The 17,111-nt window shown below is 44.3% G+C and overlaps 1 protein-coding gene across 2 annotated transcripts in view; it reads right to left on the reverse strand.

Moving 5' to 3' along the window:
- Nucleotides 1-13,035, reverse strand: part of BORCS5 (BLOC-1 related complex subunit 5) — a 64,870-nt gene extending 51,835 nt beyond the window's left edge. The window contains exons 1-2 of one of the 2 annotated variants that reach the window (XM_041486021.1): nucleotides 12,907-13,035; nucleotides 12,275-12,418 (exon numbers count right to left, since the gene is read on the reverse strand). In XM_041486021.1, coding sequence (XP_041341955.1) covers nucleotides 12,275-12,418; nucleotides 12,907-12,964 — 202 coding nt within the window. In that variant the 5' untranslated portion in view covers nucleotides 12,965-13,035. Of the gene's footprint in view, nucleotides 1-12,274; nucleotides 12,419-12,906 lie in introns of those variants that run through there. The other variant, XM_041486022.1, reaches the window with a different exon arrangement.
- Between the last annotated feature and the right edge of the window lie 4,076 nt (nucleotides 13,036-17,111).

A 17,111-nucleotide genomic window follows, 5' to 3' on the forward strand; every position in this document is an offset into this window, starting at 1 on the left:
TCCAACCTCTGTTCCTTCTGGATGGCAGCTTTCCAAAGTAAAGATCAATTCTGCTGGTTTTAGGGAAAAGAGTCCCAAGCCATTAGGTTTAGCTTGTTCTGCTCACCCTTGCTCTTGGAAAAATCACCAAACCAAACTGAAGATTAAAGAGCAGAATACAAAATATTTGTACAAAAGCCCCAAAGGTGCAAGTCCACCAGTCCAGCTGTCTATGCTCCTGCCACAGCATCACCACCCTGTGTTTCATAACCACCCTGCCCCACTTTCCTGAGGAGTATGTTGGTCAGCAAAGCATCAGTGAATCCAAAAGGGACACTCTGTGTGAAGCCAGAGTGCCTCAATAAATCCTGCACGTTATCTTCTCCTGCACCAAGTCCAGAAGCTAATTTTGGAATATGTGCTTGCCTCAGTCCTAAAGTACCTAACTGGGACAGCTGGCAGAGCTGATCTCAGCTGGTGCCCACATGACCTTAGTCCACAACCCCTGGGATTTCTCCCCACACCAGCCAAAGTGCCTGCCAGATCCCATGGTGAGCCAAATCAAGTTCCTTGCCTGCCAGAAGCATTTTTCCTTTTTTATTTCCCAGAGAATTCCCTGGTTACATGGATCGCCCTATCTTCCTTCCATCTTAAAATTTTGTTTACATCTCTGAGTAGAGATGAGTCACTCAGGAACACTGGTTAAATATTAATTAATTGGAGGCTGGAAAACAAACATCCTCAGTTTCTCACCTTTTCCCAAAACTCTACCAAATCTGTTAATATTTAACAATTTCTACCTTTTGTCCTGAATGCACTACCCTTATCTTTCCCTGCTGCACATTGACCATGATGGCAGACCAGCACAGCCCATTTTTAGCCATCTTACTCAATCATTTCATTGTATCTTTATGGAGAGACCACCCTTTTTCACATCAATCCTACTCCTGCAGTACAGTACTTCAGTTTCTAACTCACACTCCTGTTGTTTCATAGCACAGAAAACTGCTTTATTTTTACTTACATCTTAAATAGCTGATGCAATCAAAACTTTAACCTTTTTAGATGCTTCCTTCTGCAAGCTGAGGTGGTACAAAGGTTGACATACCACCACAATTTTATTTGCACAGGCAAGAGCTATGACATGAAAAATAATTCTGCTCCTACCACATTTGTTCCATTGCCTGGCATTAAAATCTAGGCTGAGTCTTTACATTCCTCATCTAAATACATATGCAAACATTGACCACAAAAGTAATTGGATTCAGATAGTAATAAAAGGCATTTGGCATTTAAAATAAAGAAGTGAAAGTCTAAAACACCACTGTAGCTTAATCATCAATTGTCATAATAGAGATCATTAGACAAAGGAAATAATTTACGTTCCAAGTGATTAATCTACAAATTCCTTCTGTCTTCTCTACCACAGAACATAATAAATCAGATGAATAACCGAGAGAATGTACAACAGTGGAGAATTGCAAACTATTGCAAAAAAAAAAGCAATTCAGCCACCACCCAAACTGACTCCAAATTTCAGTTCATACTAAAACTGGTAACACATTCCCTGAAGGGGAGACAACTAAAACCAAGATTAAGTATTCTATCCTGATTTGTCCTGTTTCTGCAAATGTATAAATGCAAACATGTACTTTCAATTCAATCACCTGCATCTTGCTACTTTCACATCACAGAAAAAGTAAGATTTGCTCTCATGGGAGACAAAGCAGCATGCAGTACTTAAGAAGTTTTATTTCCAGTATCTCTTCCACTTCCTATTGAAGATAAAGGTTCTGTTTAATCAGAAGAAGTCAAGACTTCAGGGTTAAAAGGAAAATCAAGTTTCCCCTTCAGGTTCAGGCTTCTTTAGCTGACAGCAACCTTCCAAGACTCCTACTACAAAGAATGAGAATGGATAAAATTCTGACCAACCTTTTTCCCATCCTCCTGAGCCAGCTGAGGCCAACACTGAGCCATTCCTTGCAGAGAGATCAGCCAGAACCAGGAGTGTTAGTAGTGCCTTTCCAGCAGTTTTATTTGTGTTTCATATCAAAAGGAACAACTTAATTTTATCCAAAACTTGTGAAGTATCACCAGGATTTGTTCTTCCCGGAGCTCGTCAACACCATCTTAGTTTGACTAAGAACTAAAAGCAAAGGGTTACTCACTGAAACACTTCCAGACGAAAATTATGGTTTTTGAAATGTCTTGATGACTATGATTTATAATTCCCTGGTCCATAATATCACACTTTCCAAGGAGCTCTTTGGAAGCATTCTATTTACAGCACCACAACTGCAAATGGTGTCTGCAGTCCAGCAGATCCCAGGTCAGCTTCCAATTACACATAACAGTCAGAGAGAAGGTGGAGGATGCACAGCAAAAAACCCACCACAATAAGGACACAGCAGATTAAAACACAGTAGGAAGAGAAGGTCACTTGTCTGGCCAGCTAATATCTGAAAAAGAAAGGGATTCTTTAGGATAAGGGTTTTCCTTGGCACTATGCTTCTTGTTTTAACTTGAAACATGGCTTTCTATCCATGGTAGCTGGCATAGGAGTTTAGAAAAAGTAGTCTTTTTGCAGAAAGAGTGAATTTTAAATGAGGAAACTCAGACTCCAGTGCTTTTACACCAACATTCATGTGCTGATGAGGCATGCCTTGCCAGGAATTTCACTTTGGACAGCTGAGATCAGGGGGAGGAGAACATGCGCAAGTAATTTTGCAAGGTGTCTCACTGAGAACAACTTTAGGCAAGCAGTAATGTTGCCTATATTAGCATTTTAATTTTTTTTAAAAGGTTATATGCAAATAGGTTATAATCTTAAGTTCCTGGTGTGCACCAACAACCCTCCCAAGCACCAAAAGGTTTGGGCAACATATAGTGAAGGACAGTACTCTCCAGGTGATGTCCAGATGTTGTGGCAACTCCCATTAATGCACTGATGAAAACAGAATCACATAAATCCCCTGCCAACTCAAAGGGCTTCTATTGGCATGATAGACTGGACACAAGATACCTTCATGACATTTCCAAGGCAAGAGAGATTAAGGTTCAAGACATTCCTCTTCCACACTCCCTCTCCTAAAAATAACTTAGGAATTAGCAAAGCACTGGATTTAGCTGAACAGACATATGTGATCAATACAAAGATTCTCCCAAACAAATGTCTTCATTTGTGTGAGATTACCTGTACTCACACACGAGTAAGGTGGTGTAAAAGCCTGGAATTTTAGGCTATCACTTAACAGACACATTATTTCTTCCCCTTCTCCTTTCATGTCTCTCCCCTCATGCAGTTCATCCCATGATCTGCACTCTTGCAGCAACACTGGTTTGTAGGGCTGGTGAGGAACTGGAAAGAAGACCCCGTTGAACTGAATATTTTTGAGCTGGAGAGAAGGAAAGAGTGTTGCAATCATTTTCTAGACACAGTTCCTGAGTTCTATCCCCTGTACTCAATAAACATTTTTTCTCAGCACAATGGGCCACCAGGGAAGCACTTACTATGCACCACTCTTGGCATGGTCAACACACATATGATCAAAACAGTGTTGTCAAGAAAAAATTACTGAACTCCCTATTACAGATGGTGTACTGAGGTGAGGATCAAGAGCCATGGACAGCCTCTGAACCTCAAATGCTTTCACCTGAATTACTGCTGATCTATATACTCATTTTCTTACCACACACGCTTACAAACCCACTAGTAACAATAATCGAAAGTAAGTTGCACCCAAAATTTCTATTTTTTAAGATCTTAAAGCTTTCTGAAAGGTTTTCAGCTGAAGATCACTGTACCATCTCCTTCTCACAGACCTAGTACTGTAACCTGTAGCTGCCTCTCAGTAAAAAGTACTGTGTGGCTCAGCTCACAGGTCCAACGGGTACCAAACCCAGCAAGGTCACCAAGACCTTGGTCACTTGGTACCAGTGCAAATAGAACACAAACTTTCACGGAAAGAGCTTGAAGAGAAAGCAGTTTCCAGCGTGCTGTTTCAGCAAGGTTTCCAACCCTTTCCAACCACGTCTGCTACTTCTTTAGTATTCCACTGACACCCTGTGGCACTTACCTAGACTGCAGGCTTTCCAATCTCAATATCCATTTTCTTAACTACAGGGGTGAAAAACAGCAAGTCATAAAACGGAGAAAGGACACTGCAAGCCTGAGATGAAGGACTGCTGGTGCACCTCCTTACTCCCAAGGCATGAAATGCATAGATTTCTCCTGCACAGCAGTTACCCACTAACAGCCTGTGCTGCTGTCCCAGTATCCCACTTGCTGTTACACCTTTCCCTTGGGTACAAATACATCGCTGCCATGCTGATGTAGCATGGTGAAAACAATCTAATTGTAATGTCTGAGCTTCACAGGTCTTTTACTGCAACACTGAATGACACTTCACACTGCAATACTGCTGTCCAAGTTACACAAGTGACTTCCAGGGGACACCCTAACCAACAACTGCAGCATAGGATCCCAAAGTCTCAGTTTTCACTGCATTAGTACAGACTCACCTACCTTTTCAAGAGTGTCATTTCTATATGCATCAGCATATTAAAAAAAAAATCCAAAAATCCACACAAGTGTATTCAAACAGCAGCCTACTATTTTAACTGTTTGACCTTAACCTCATTAAAAAACCTCTCATAAGTAGCAAGTGCACTTAATTTTGCCCTTCAACTCTTTACCACACGAAGAAACATACTCATAGTGAATCTTTCATACAACAGGCAGGCAGGATATATTGCACATTTTGCATTTAATGGGCATACTGTGTCTTCTCCGAAATTATATGCCACAATTACACACATAATTATAATATTATAAATATTTTGAAACATGAGAGAAGTAGACATGTATAACACAGGTAGAAGCACCCATGTAAACAATCACACACAGGAAAACCTCAAACAAAAAACTCCACCAGCACCCGAGATACCAGCTCACACACAGAAGGTGCTCACATCGCTGCAGTGCCATCTTCAGAACTTCCCAAGTGGCTTAAGATTGCTGAAAGATAAGAATTTCCACCATAAAAAAGAAAAATATCTCCCACACTAATAAGCATTATGGTATTCCAAGGATGACCACAGGCTGAGCAGTGTTTCAGCAGCTCCCACCAAAGGCTGCCTGGAGGCCCTGAGCTCAGCCTGCAGGCATGCGGGTAGAGTGGTGCCTATGCACAGCTACAACAGACAGCAATTCCACTCCCTACTAACATTACTACTCATCACCTTGTTACTATTGCAAACTGAAAATCAGGATGTTCAAGAGATCATCTGCATCTCAGGGTTCAATATGCAATCTGCAGTTGCACCTCTTCTGGTTTATGCATGCAGGGGTGTCAACAAGCCAGGCATACCATGGCCAGCCCCACATGGAAAATAGATGGAATATTCAGTATGTCAGACCTCACTGTTTAAGCCAAATGAACCACAAAATCCCTATTTTCCCTTTTGTTAAGATGACCCAAGAAAGGAATAGAGGCAGATCAAATTTGATTCTAAACTTCAAGGTTTCATAACAATGAGCTTGCTGACCTGTGCTTTATTGGTCAGCTGTTGATCTCATCTTACACAATTATCCAGAGAGAACATGGTTAAAGTTGAGGTCCCACCACACTGCTTTGATAACAAGGCTAAGGGCTGGAGCAGACCTGCTTTTTCATTTGTACCTTAAAACCCTTTTTGTTTTTATACTATTTATACTAGTCAAACACTAATTAGAAAAGGGGCATATTATTTATACATGTGACTTTCCGGAATCTGCTCTTTATTCTGCTGATAGTGTTTGGGCAGGAAATAAATACAAGAGTGGAGTTTTTGAATGATGTGATGTTACAGAAAGTGCAGTTAACTGCAGACAGGCAGCTCATACAGAAGCATCCTCTCATCTTTTACCTCTACCATAGTCACTTGACTGAATCAGCACCCATAGGGGAAAAGAAATCAATAATTAGGATGCAATAATTTATACCCTCTTGGGTAAGCATAATATTTCTCAATAAACTAACTGGCCAAAAACCAAATAACCTGCTGGACTTGGATAAACTTATTAATTCCTATAAAGCCTAAGATCAAACAGAAACATTCAATTTTCAAGAGTGATGCAATGCAATGCCGGTCCTGCAGTGAGACACAACCATTCCAAAACCAGCCACCAGTCAAGAGTAAAAATATTAACGGGGGCAGGGGGGTCACGCAGCATCACATGAAGCAACCTACACACATACAGCTGGTATATCCAGTAAAGACAGGTCTGTACAGTACAGATGTACAAGGCATAAATGTATCTCCTAGATACACTTCTGACATGAACATTTCATTGCATGCAATTTTCAATGACAGACAACATCACGTTCAACAGAAGGACATCCATCAGAGAAAGACGCCAAGAGACACATCAAAAAGAAGTGAGAAATTTAACTGGCCCCTCAGTCAAAGACTCAGTCAAGTCTTAACTTATGAACTTATGAAGGCAGTAATGCTGAATAGAAGTACACAAATGTGAAGAGAGAGAAAAAAAGCAAAAAATTCTGTCCAGATTTTGATGCCTAAAATCCTTGAGGACTAAAAAGAGTTCTCCATGTGCTTTCGCATTACATGCTTCTCCTTGTCTGGAAAGATTCACCATCTACAATCCAGTAGAACACACTAGCTCCTCTGCCTGATCAATCAGATGCATCTGATTTCCAGTCTCCTCCCAACATAAAGAGATTACACATTCTGTTAGCATTTATGATTACACTTGGATATTTTAGATGTTATAAGCATTTATTTGCCCTTCACCTTAGCCTGTTAATAGTGATTTCAAGGTACACTGGCCAGCATGCAGATACACCTCATTAAAGTCTGTGGCAAATTGATAAGCCAGGACACAGTTAACTCCCTCCCACATGGTTATTTTGCTCAGCACATCTCCTAATGAATCCCAAGAGCAGCTGCACCCCAAGGGCTGCACTGCCAGCTGAAGGGCTCTGCCAGGCTCTGTGAAGGTAAAGGAAGGAGGATCTGCAGGTGACTTGAGATGACCACCAAAGCTTATTCCCATGCAGCAAGATGGTGGGGAGGAGCAGTATGTGCCTGAGGAGATCCAGGTAAGAGTCACAGCTACTGGGTTCAGTAGAAATTGGAGCTCCAAGGTCCTCGGCCAGGGAAATGGCCAGGCTAATCCCCTAGGCAGAGAAGCTCACATTCATTCTGCTCATCAGCCAACACACAAACTGCACCAAGGGGTGTGGAGCTGGCAAAGGGGAAGGGAAAGGTAGAGAACTCAGTACCTGCAGCTCCTAATGCTCTCCCTGTGGGTGTTGAGCATATTGACTGGATAATGTCCAACCACAGACCCAAATCCTCTCACACAGAAAACTGACTTAGATCAGGTCTCCAAACAGCCAACAAACAACTGAGGAATACATGGAAGCCAGATATCTTCATCCACTCCTTCAGGTGTCCTTTGAAGGGAAAACTCCTTTCCTCAAAACTGAAGTATCTTCTAGATTCTGATTTCAGGAGCTACTTTCAAGTCATGAATTCAAAATGGAGAGACAGATCTCTACAATATAGAATATTGCTGTACAAACCCAAACAAAACCAAAGAAAACAACCCCACTAACAAACAAAATAACAATAAAAAAACTCAAACTCACCAGGCAGATGCACTCACATTCTTGGCACTTCTTTCCACCCAACATGCACATTTTGTTGTAAGTACTAGGCATGGGGTCCATCCAAACTTGGATGTTTCAAATTCTAGTAGAGGCCTATACCCTCAGCAGTTGCGAGCAGCAGATCCTCTTTGTAAGACACAGGGTCAGAAAGTATTCAAGTATCATGTGTAGAGAATGATAGGAATAAAGCTCACTGACACGTGCTATTAGCTAAATTCCCTACACTATAAATTGAAGTAGGAGCATACAATGAGGAAAGGGGAAGAAGAGAGAATGTAAGAAAATATTGAGGAGCGAGATGTGACAAAATCTTGCTTTAATTGCAGCAAACTCTAAACATCCATCCTTCCTTCATACACTGTGCTAGAAAGAAAAATACACTGGCATGTTTTTCAGACAAGCAGCTTTCCTACCTGAAAAACAACTTCATAAAAGAAGTTATAAAAGTACAAACAGTCACTTCGAGGTAACACAAGCTTCTTTTTCTTGTCCCTGGAGGACAAGGGAAGATCCACAGAGCATCTGTACAGCATCGCAAGTTTCACCCCAGATTTCTCAGCATCTCCCTGTGCCTCTCGGCTGAAGACATACACCAGCTGTAATATATGACAAGCTTTCCACTTCAAAATATATTGAGCCTAAAAGGAAACTTCTTATGCTGAACCTACTCTTTCTGCCATGTAACCTGGGTTTCCTTGTTGTACTTCTTCCAGGGAAACTATAGCCTTAACTTTTCAGAGTAAAAGTCCCACTGTGTTCTTCATGAAATGCCTTTCTTAATAAACAACAATAATAAATATGGGTAACAAGCAGCACAGTAAGTAAAGTTCTCACTGTATACTCCTTAATGTAATTACTTATTTAATTTACTTCCAGTTCACAACTCACAGAGCTTTGCTTAATATGCCCTTAATAACTTTATGGGCAGAAATGCCACAACCTTACTGAGCAACATCTTCCTATTACTTGCTGTTCTTCGAAAAACAGCAGGATTATTTGTAGGACAAGAATCCAGTTATTCTGGGCTAGGGGATGCTAATGGGCAGCACACAGTACCCTTCACAAGGCTGTAAGTTGAAGACCACCTATGTTAGACAAAGTGGTCTTCATAACAAAGGGGAATGGAGTGCACAAGTAACCTGCTGAATGTCTGCAAAAACATTCTCATCCACGTGATACATCTGGGAATGCAGGTGAGCCTCAGCAGCCTCTGCTAATCTTTTTTCTCTCAGTGCTTGAGGGGCCAGGAGTTCTATGACAGAAGACATGCTGCACATGACAAATGCAATTTGCATGTGACATAGCTGATCTGTTCACAGGCCAGTCTCCAGCAGCACATTGCTTAATTCACAGAAACAATCCCTGCTCTCCTGGGAACTTGCACACAACAATCCAAACACCACCAGGCAAAACAAAACAGAAAGAAAAGTATCGTCACATTCTTGCAGAAAGCCAAGCAGGCACCACCAACAGCTTAAACAGCTAAATATCTAGCATTAAAATTGTTATTTTAGTATTAAGATTTCCTCCAGAAGTAAGTCAGAACACAAAACTGGGCTGCTGAATTGTCTCTAAATAACCACAAACCCATATTCAGTGAACCCACAGTATGCTCAATGCTCAGTATCACACTTCCAAGAGATGCTGCCATAACAGCTTCCTCCAGACAAGGAGGAAACAACAAGGGAAAGGGCAGCACAAAAACATAACCAGTGCTTACAGGGGACCGGTTACCAAAAGTTAGTTTAAAGTTACAGGTGCTGTTTTAGTTAGCGGTTAATTTTAATGTACAAGATCCACCAGAGGGAGGTCACAGTCCTGCCAGCAGCAGCTGACAGTCACTGCCTATCTGGCAGTTTTTGTCAACCAGTCAGGACTCTCAGATGGTCACAATAACATCACACTGACCTGAAGAACCATGAAATGAGATTGGAGAGGAAACTAATCATAAAATCCTATGGGAACAGGAGGAGACACAGTAAAGAAGTTTCTGCTGCTCACACAGCGCCTTTGCAGTGATATAGTAACCTCTGTTTCTATTGCTTCTTCATGCTGAATACTTTTTACCAGTGCACAATTCTAGCCATAAGCAAGAAAATGTTTCTTTCCCCAAAAAGCCTCCAGAGACAAATAAAGCTTGCAAGAAAGAGAGAGACTTTTTGTCTGGGCCTGCAATGAAGGAGCAAGGACATAGGTTTTAAACCAAAGAGGGTAGGTTTAGATTGGACATAAGGAAGAAATTTTTTTTATGATGAGGCTGGAACAGGCTGTCCAGATCATGAGGAGTCTTCAAGGTCAAGCTGGACAGAGCTTTGAGCAACCTCACAGCAGCTTTCCAGTTCCTGAAGTGAGCCTACAAGAAATATGGAGAGGGACTTTTTACAAGGGCTCCTAGCTGTACCTCTGAGGTGCAATACTCCCTGTAGAAGTCAAGGGAAAGCATGAAAGATGTAATGGACAGGACACTGGCATTTTCTTCCAAGTGAGAGCGCACAGTGGTAAAGATTTCCAGATTCACTGATCACAAGCTCAACTCAATATGGCTAGGAGGAACAAGGGCATTTGTTTTTCAAGAACATGTAGTGTTTACATGACCATGTACTTTGCCAGTCCATTTATTTAATGATTATTCCCCTTTTCAAACTCAAAAGCAAAACAAAATCCCTTGGCTTTGCTTAGGCAAGGAGAAACTGAATAGAACAATGAAGTCCACTTCATTGTGGACTGTAAGTCCACCTGCCAGCTGGTAGATCACAAGACACAAGCTTTTAGAATGAGCTCCTAAAAGATCTTGAAACTTCTTCAACCTTCCCAGAAACATAATCTTGCATGGGAAGAATACAGATGAGACCAGTCCAAAACAGAACAGTTTCTCAAGTGGGCCTATGGTAGATCTGCCATCTTTCAAAAGTCAACTCACTCAACAGGCCCACACTGCTTTCTGTAGTGAACACAAGTATCATAGTCTGGTTGTTCAAGTAATAACAAGTACTTGAGGCTGAAAAAGGTGTTCACAAAAGTGATTCAGCATGCAAAACTCTTGAGCAGTCACCAGATGTCACCCCGTCTCAGGAGACTCATAGGGAAGCAGCAGACCAAGTGACAAAAACAGAAGAGATACTCTATCATACATCCACAGCTTCAGGTCCAAAGTAAGGCCAGAAAAAGCAACTCAGTCACCAAGACAACTTAAAGGGTGCACATTTAGGAGCTGAAGGACCTGGACTGATCATCTAAGGCAGTGCCCTGCAATCTTTGCATCTCAGCCACATGGCTGCTGCCCTCTGTTCTTTCTCACTTCCCACCTCAAGCCCTGGACCCTTGAGACTCTAACAGCCTCACAGGAACAAAATCTCTGGAAGTGATCACCAGTCTCACTCCCCAGGACTTCCTTCCACAGGTCTTGTGCAACCCAGGTTTGCTCATGAGCTTGGGTGGAACTGAAACTCTGTCATCACACTCTTACACATACAAAACAACTTTCGTGCCAGACGTTTTAGCATCTTCTAAATTTTTTCTCTCATATTAAAACTTCCTCATTTCTTTTAGAGATTTGGATTCCATCATCTACATTTCAAGCTGTCACTAGCATGACCCTAGTTCTGTCTTACATACAAAGCAGGACTTAGTATCTTCTTTACAGGCAAAGCATGCTCTGCTTTTTTGCATGGGCTCTCTACCTTTTTGCCCCTTCTGCAGGAAACAGCAGTCACTGCCATGCACATCCAGAACATACTCATAAAATAAAGTGTCCAATAAAATGTTAAATGCATGGCCCAGGAGGCTATAATAACATCTACAAGTTTTAGTCATGTTTTAGTACCCTTATGCAGTAGGCATACACAAACAAACAAAAAGTAAATACTTTCTGTCCAAAAAGTGATGGTGTGATGCTACCTCTGGTAGATTACTTTTAGTGATGCCTTTTCAGATAATAAGGCCACTCCGCATTTTCCTCAAAAAGAGGCAGCTAGAAGCCAGACCACAAAACACACAGGCCTGTTTTTTTGTTATACTGCAGGCTCAACAACTTTGATTGAAATCTTCACTTTCCTTTGAACAGAAGAAATAAAGAATGAGTGCAAGGGATGAAAGAAAAAAAAAATAAAAGAGCGGGAGGAAAAGAAACAGTCTCAGCCCATCTACCCCACAAAAAACAAGAATAAAATCTGCTCTGTTGAAAACTCCCACAAGGCACCTTGATTTCAAGCAGCTAAACACAAACACAGGTAGCTATGACTCTGACAGTAACATACAGTCTGTTTTTAAAAGACTAGAGCAAAACAGGAGACCATCATCCATTATAAATTAGAACATAACACAGCACCTCTCATCAACCAGTGGTACAGGGCAAACTGGTATGCTTGGAGCTGTTTTGTCTTCACAGTAGATGGTTCCATTGCAGAGAAGATTACCAGCACACCTCTAAACTAGCTCACCCACTGTTTAGAAGGCTGGGATTAATCATGGCATAACAAAAGAGAGTAAGGTTTGAAACAAGAGGGGAAGTGAAAAATAAGGACAGAAATATGAACTTCAGTAGATACCTCGGGACACACAAATGCCATTAGGTACAAAAAAAGAAGGCATTTAAAAACAGAGCAAGAACAAACACTTACCTTTCAAGAGGGGCTGGAAAGTTGGAATTTCCTGCAGTTTTATGACATCTGGATCATTGCTGACATTCCGTGAGGATTGTGTTCCTGGGGCTACAACCACAATGTCGTCCATTTTTGCTCGTTGCTTGGCTGGCAACGGAGATGCTGGATATTGGAGAGAGAGGGCATAATCAACTTTACAAGCAGATTACATCAGAATCCAACCCTACGCGAATATTGCTCTATTTATTATTGCACAGGTATGCTTTTTATAGCACATTGCCGACATCACTGAAGGGTTCTAAGCTCCTGTCCCCAGCGGGGAAGAGCTGATTCCGGAGCACCTGCAGCACGGACAGCCCGCCAGCTCCGCACCGCGCCCGGGGCGCTCCCCATCCCCGGCTCTGCTCCCCCGGCCCGGGCGGTGCCCCCGCGCCGTCACAGGAAGGGCCGGGCCGCGCTGCCGCTGCCTCCCGGAGAAACAGCCCTTCCCTTCTCCAAGCTCTTCCCTTCTCCACAGCCGCTGTCCCTTCCAAGGAAACAGCCGTGCCCTTCTCCACAGCCGCTGTCCCTTCCAAGGAAACAGCCGTGCCCTTCTCCACAGCCGCTGTGCCGGCACAGCCCCGCGCCCTCGCTCCCCGCCAGGCACCGACCTGCGGCGCTGGGCTCGCCCGGGCGTCTCTCGGCCTCGGCGCTCTGCTCCGCGCCCATGGCGGTGCCTCCGTCCCCCGCCCGCCGCAGCGCGGGGGCCGCCGCCGCCCACGGGGTTCCGGCTGCGCCGGGTCAGGCGGCTCCGCCCGGCGGGCGGGGCCCCGCTCGGGGCCGCGGGGCCGGGGCTGCTCGGCTCTGCCCCGTCAGTGTCGGCGTGCCGCGGCCTCGGAGGGCGGCAGAGCATGGCAGATCTGTGTGGCAACGGAAGATGCTCCTCCTCCCTGCTCGGCCCTAGTGAGGCCACTATTTGTAGTGCTGTGTCCCCTTCTGTGCTCCTCGATGTTAGCGGACAAGTTATATTTTCTTTTAAAAGGAACCTACGACCGAATATCCTGAGGTGGGAGGGACCCAGAAGAATTATCCAGTCCAACCCCTGGCCCTGCACGGACACCCCGACAGTCCCACCCTGTGCATCCCTGAGAGCGTTGTCCAAACGCTCCCGGAGCTCTGGCAGCCTCGGGGCCGTGACCATTCCCTGGGGAGCCTGGGCAGTGCCCGACACCCTCTGCGGGAAGAACCTTTCCCTGTTATCCAGTGTGAGCCTCCCCTGAGCCAGCTCCAGCCGTTCCCTCGGGTCCTGTCGCTGGTCCCAGAGAGCAGAGCTCAGGGCCTGCCCCTCCTCTTCCCCTCAGGAGAAGCTGTGACTGCCATGTCTGCCCTCAGTCTCCTGCAGCTGAACAGACCAAGTGCCCTCAGCTGCTCCTCACACGCCTTCCCCTCAAGGCCCTTCGCCGTCCTCGTGCCCTCCTTTGGACACTCTCTAATGGCTTTATGTCTTTCTTACATTGTGGCACCCAAAACTTCACACAATATTTGACCTGAGGCTGCCCCAGCCTAGAACAAAGCTGGACAATCCCCTCCCTGGCCCGGCCAGGGATGCTCAGTATTTGTGCTGAAATCAGCTCCAATTAGGAAAAGGTAATTCTTGTAGGGGGTATGTCCAACCACTGATCACAGCCCACCAGCCCATTCCAGATCTCCCTTTGGACAGTGAGATATTTATTGGCATTTGGGAGATGACAGACCCATGTTAACCCTATGGCCCCAAAATGACCCACTACAAGACAGCTTGTCCTGTTTGAGTTGTCTGATCAGTTAACACATAAGTTCTTGTGAGGGGTAAGATGCCCCTGCTACAAAGAGACTGCGAGGGCTGAGCCTGTTTAGTCTGGAGAAGAGACAACTGAGAGAGGATCTCTTTAATGCAGATAAATATCTTAAAGGGGGTGCCAAGAAGAGGAACCAAACTCTTTTCAGTGGTGCCCAGTGATAGGACAAGGAGCAACGGCCATAAACTAGAATAGGAGAAGTTTTATTTCAACATGAAGAAAAACTTCCCATTGAGGATGGTAGAGCACTGGAACAGCTGCCCAGGGAGGTTGTAGAGTCTTCCCTCCTGGAGAAATTCCAAAGCCACCTGGAATGTGGGCTGCTGTGCCACCTGTTCTGGGTGATCCTGCCTTGGCAGGGAGGCAGGACTAGATGATCTCCAGAGGTCCCTTCCAACCCTAACAATTCTGTGATTTTGTGATTTTTTTAAAACTAAATGTATTCATTCTTCTGTACCAAGGCAAACCTGCCAAACCCCAAAGTGCTGGGCACAGAGCAGAGTAGTGTGGGCAACACCCATCACCAGCAGCCCTTATATACCCATGTGCCAGGAGTGAGGGAAAAGCAGACCAGATCAAAAGTCCACAGGCAGCTCAGGCTTAGGAAAACAAGATTTAAAAACTCAAAAAACCACTAGTGTAAATGAGAAAGAAACATAGAGATTTGAGCCTTACTGTTTTCATATTTGACAGTCAAATCAGCAAACACATCACGCCTATGACAGAAGAATTGTCTATAAATAAGAGCTGCCCTGGTCTGTGCTGGTTTCTGAACACGCCTGTTCTGTTCTCTGCTCACACCCAAAGCCCAACGTCAGCCAAAGCTCTGCACTGAACTCGGCACCATTTCTCTTGGCTGCCTTTGCTAATTTCCACCAAGATTTAATCTCACACAATAATGGTGCTCCTATATCTTGAGGACTGCACCTCAGCAGTGTTACTGGGATCCAGGCTGTGGGAAGGCAATCCCAACCCAACAGAAGCTGCTGCTAGATTTAGGCTGTATGCTGCACTAGGTACTTTTGCAACATATTAGAATAGATTGCAATAGAGGTTCATCTTATCTGTGCCTGAGCATTTCACCATTTAGGGTACTGGCTCTAAAGCAGAGAGATGCTCTACAGAAAACACCCTTAGTGACCTAGAACTATGTCTAAGAGCTAATAGTGTCCCACCATTCTCCCTCTCTCAGCCTCCCTTTCTTCCCACTGCAGTAGTAAGGGAAGTCAGCAGTTGCTGGGCAAGGCTGGCTCTCTCCTGGCTCAGTGGATGTGGTTTCCGCATAGCTTTTGATGGACCTTGGCTTCCCTGCACCTCAGCAGCCTGACCATTTTGCTTCTGGTCTCCCCAGGGAGACTGAGTGCCTGCCCCACCAGGAAGAGCAGAAATTTGCCATGGTGGCTGGAGTGGGGCAGTCATGTTATCCCCAGTATCTCTTATGCCCTGCTTATATTATAGATGACATCAGCCCTTCTCATTTTCCCATGGTCACCTATGCCTCTCTGACCACAGCAGTCTCTGTGCACATTCTCACACTGACCATCCCAACAGTTCAGCTGAAAAAACACTTTCCTCAGCTGTTCTGACCACCTCAGCCAGACCTGTAGCCTTATTTTTCAGCTACTTTCTGCTTGGCTTCTTCCACCACCTCTACATAAGCAAAGGCAGGTAGAAGCTGCGATTTTGTCTAATATATAGCAGGGGTGATACCTGTGCTTGCTTTTTTATTTAGTCTTCATTCCCCTGCTCATTCACTGTGTGATACAGTTAGTAGGCAACACCTTAATGTTCAGATTCTCTTGGGACTTTTTCTTTTTACAGTGAAAATAATGTTACCAGTTTACCAAAAGAGGGCTAGAAAGGAACATTTTCTTAAACAAGTGCAGCTGAAAATTTTAGAAGAAACCATCCCACCAAGACTGCGAGAATCACAAACAAACATTGTGAATTGCCACAAGATGGCCATGTGATGCAAAATGAGATGGTGGGCTCAGTCTCTTACAACACTCATGTCCAAATAAAAGCCAACACCCAGCAGTATTGACAAAGGGGACTGACTGGGCATGAAAAACAAGACAGCCACCCATGCCTTGGCATCTGACCATTATAATACATAAACTAACCTGCCCTTTGGGATCTCTTCAGGTAATGCACATCTCTGAAAAGAAAACGGTCTCTTTCCTGAAAAAGAAGGAATTTGTCTCATAATCCTTTCACTCTTTGCACTCCTTTGGTCTACTTTTACTCCTAAACACTACCCCCAAATAGTAAGAAAAAAAAAAAAAAAAAGAGAGAAAATGAAAAATTTCCAAGCAAAAACATGACAATTTGCACTGAGACAGCTGACAGAAGAATGGCCAAGACACCAGTCAGGGTCCCAGTAAATAAGATTTTTTGTTAATTTTTTTGCCCATTCCACAAACATCTTGTGCTTGGTTATGATTTGAACAGGATCACTCAGGTAGCAAGGAGTCGTTTACACACACATGGAAATATGTCCACGTCCGTTTTGTCCAGGATATGCATATTAATCGCTTTCATTACAGCTCCCAAAAGCATATCAGGTGGAGGAAAAGTCTGACTGTGGGTAAAGAGCTTCTCTAGGTGGTTTTGCCTTTGTGTCTGATGCTCAGGAAAGGACCCTTGGTGCCGGCAAGTGGCTGTAGGAGCAGGAATACCCTCGCAGCCCCGCTGGGCAGGCCGGAGGAGGGCGGGAGGAAGGCAGGAGAAGGTCAGGCAGGAGGCAGAGGGCAGGAAGAGGAAAGCAAGGGAGAAGGAGGGAAGGCAGGAGAAAAGGCAGGAATGGGACAGGAGAATGGCGGGCAGTGAGACGGAAGCAAGAGAGGAGGGCAGGCTGCAAGGCAGGAGGAAGGCAGGTAGGTAGGTAAGCAGGAATTCCAGGAGGAGGAGGAGGGCAGGCTGGAAGGCAGGTAGATAGGTAAGCAAGAATTCCAGGAGGAGGAGAGGGCAGGCAGGCAGGAGGAAGGCAGGTAGGTAGGTAGGTAAGCAAGCAAGCAGGAATTCAGGAGGAGGAGGAG

This window comes from Pyrgilauda ruficollis, unplaced genomic scaffold (assembly GCF_017590135.1).
Source record: "Pyrgilauda ruficollis isolate IOZ18807 unplaced genomic scaffold, ASM1759013v1 scaffold73, whole genome shotgun sequence".
NCBI lineage: Eukaryota > Metazoa > Chordata > Aves > Passeriformes > Passeridae > Pyrgilauda > Pyrgilauda ruficollis.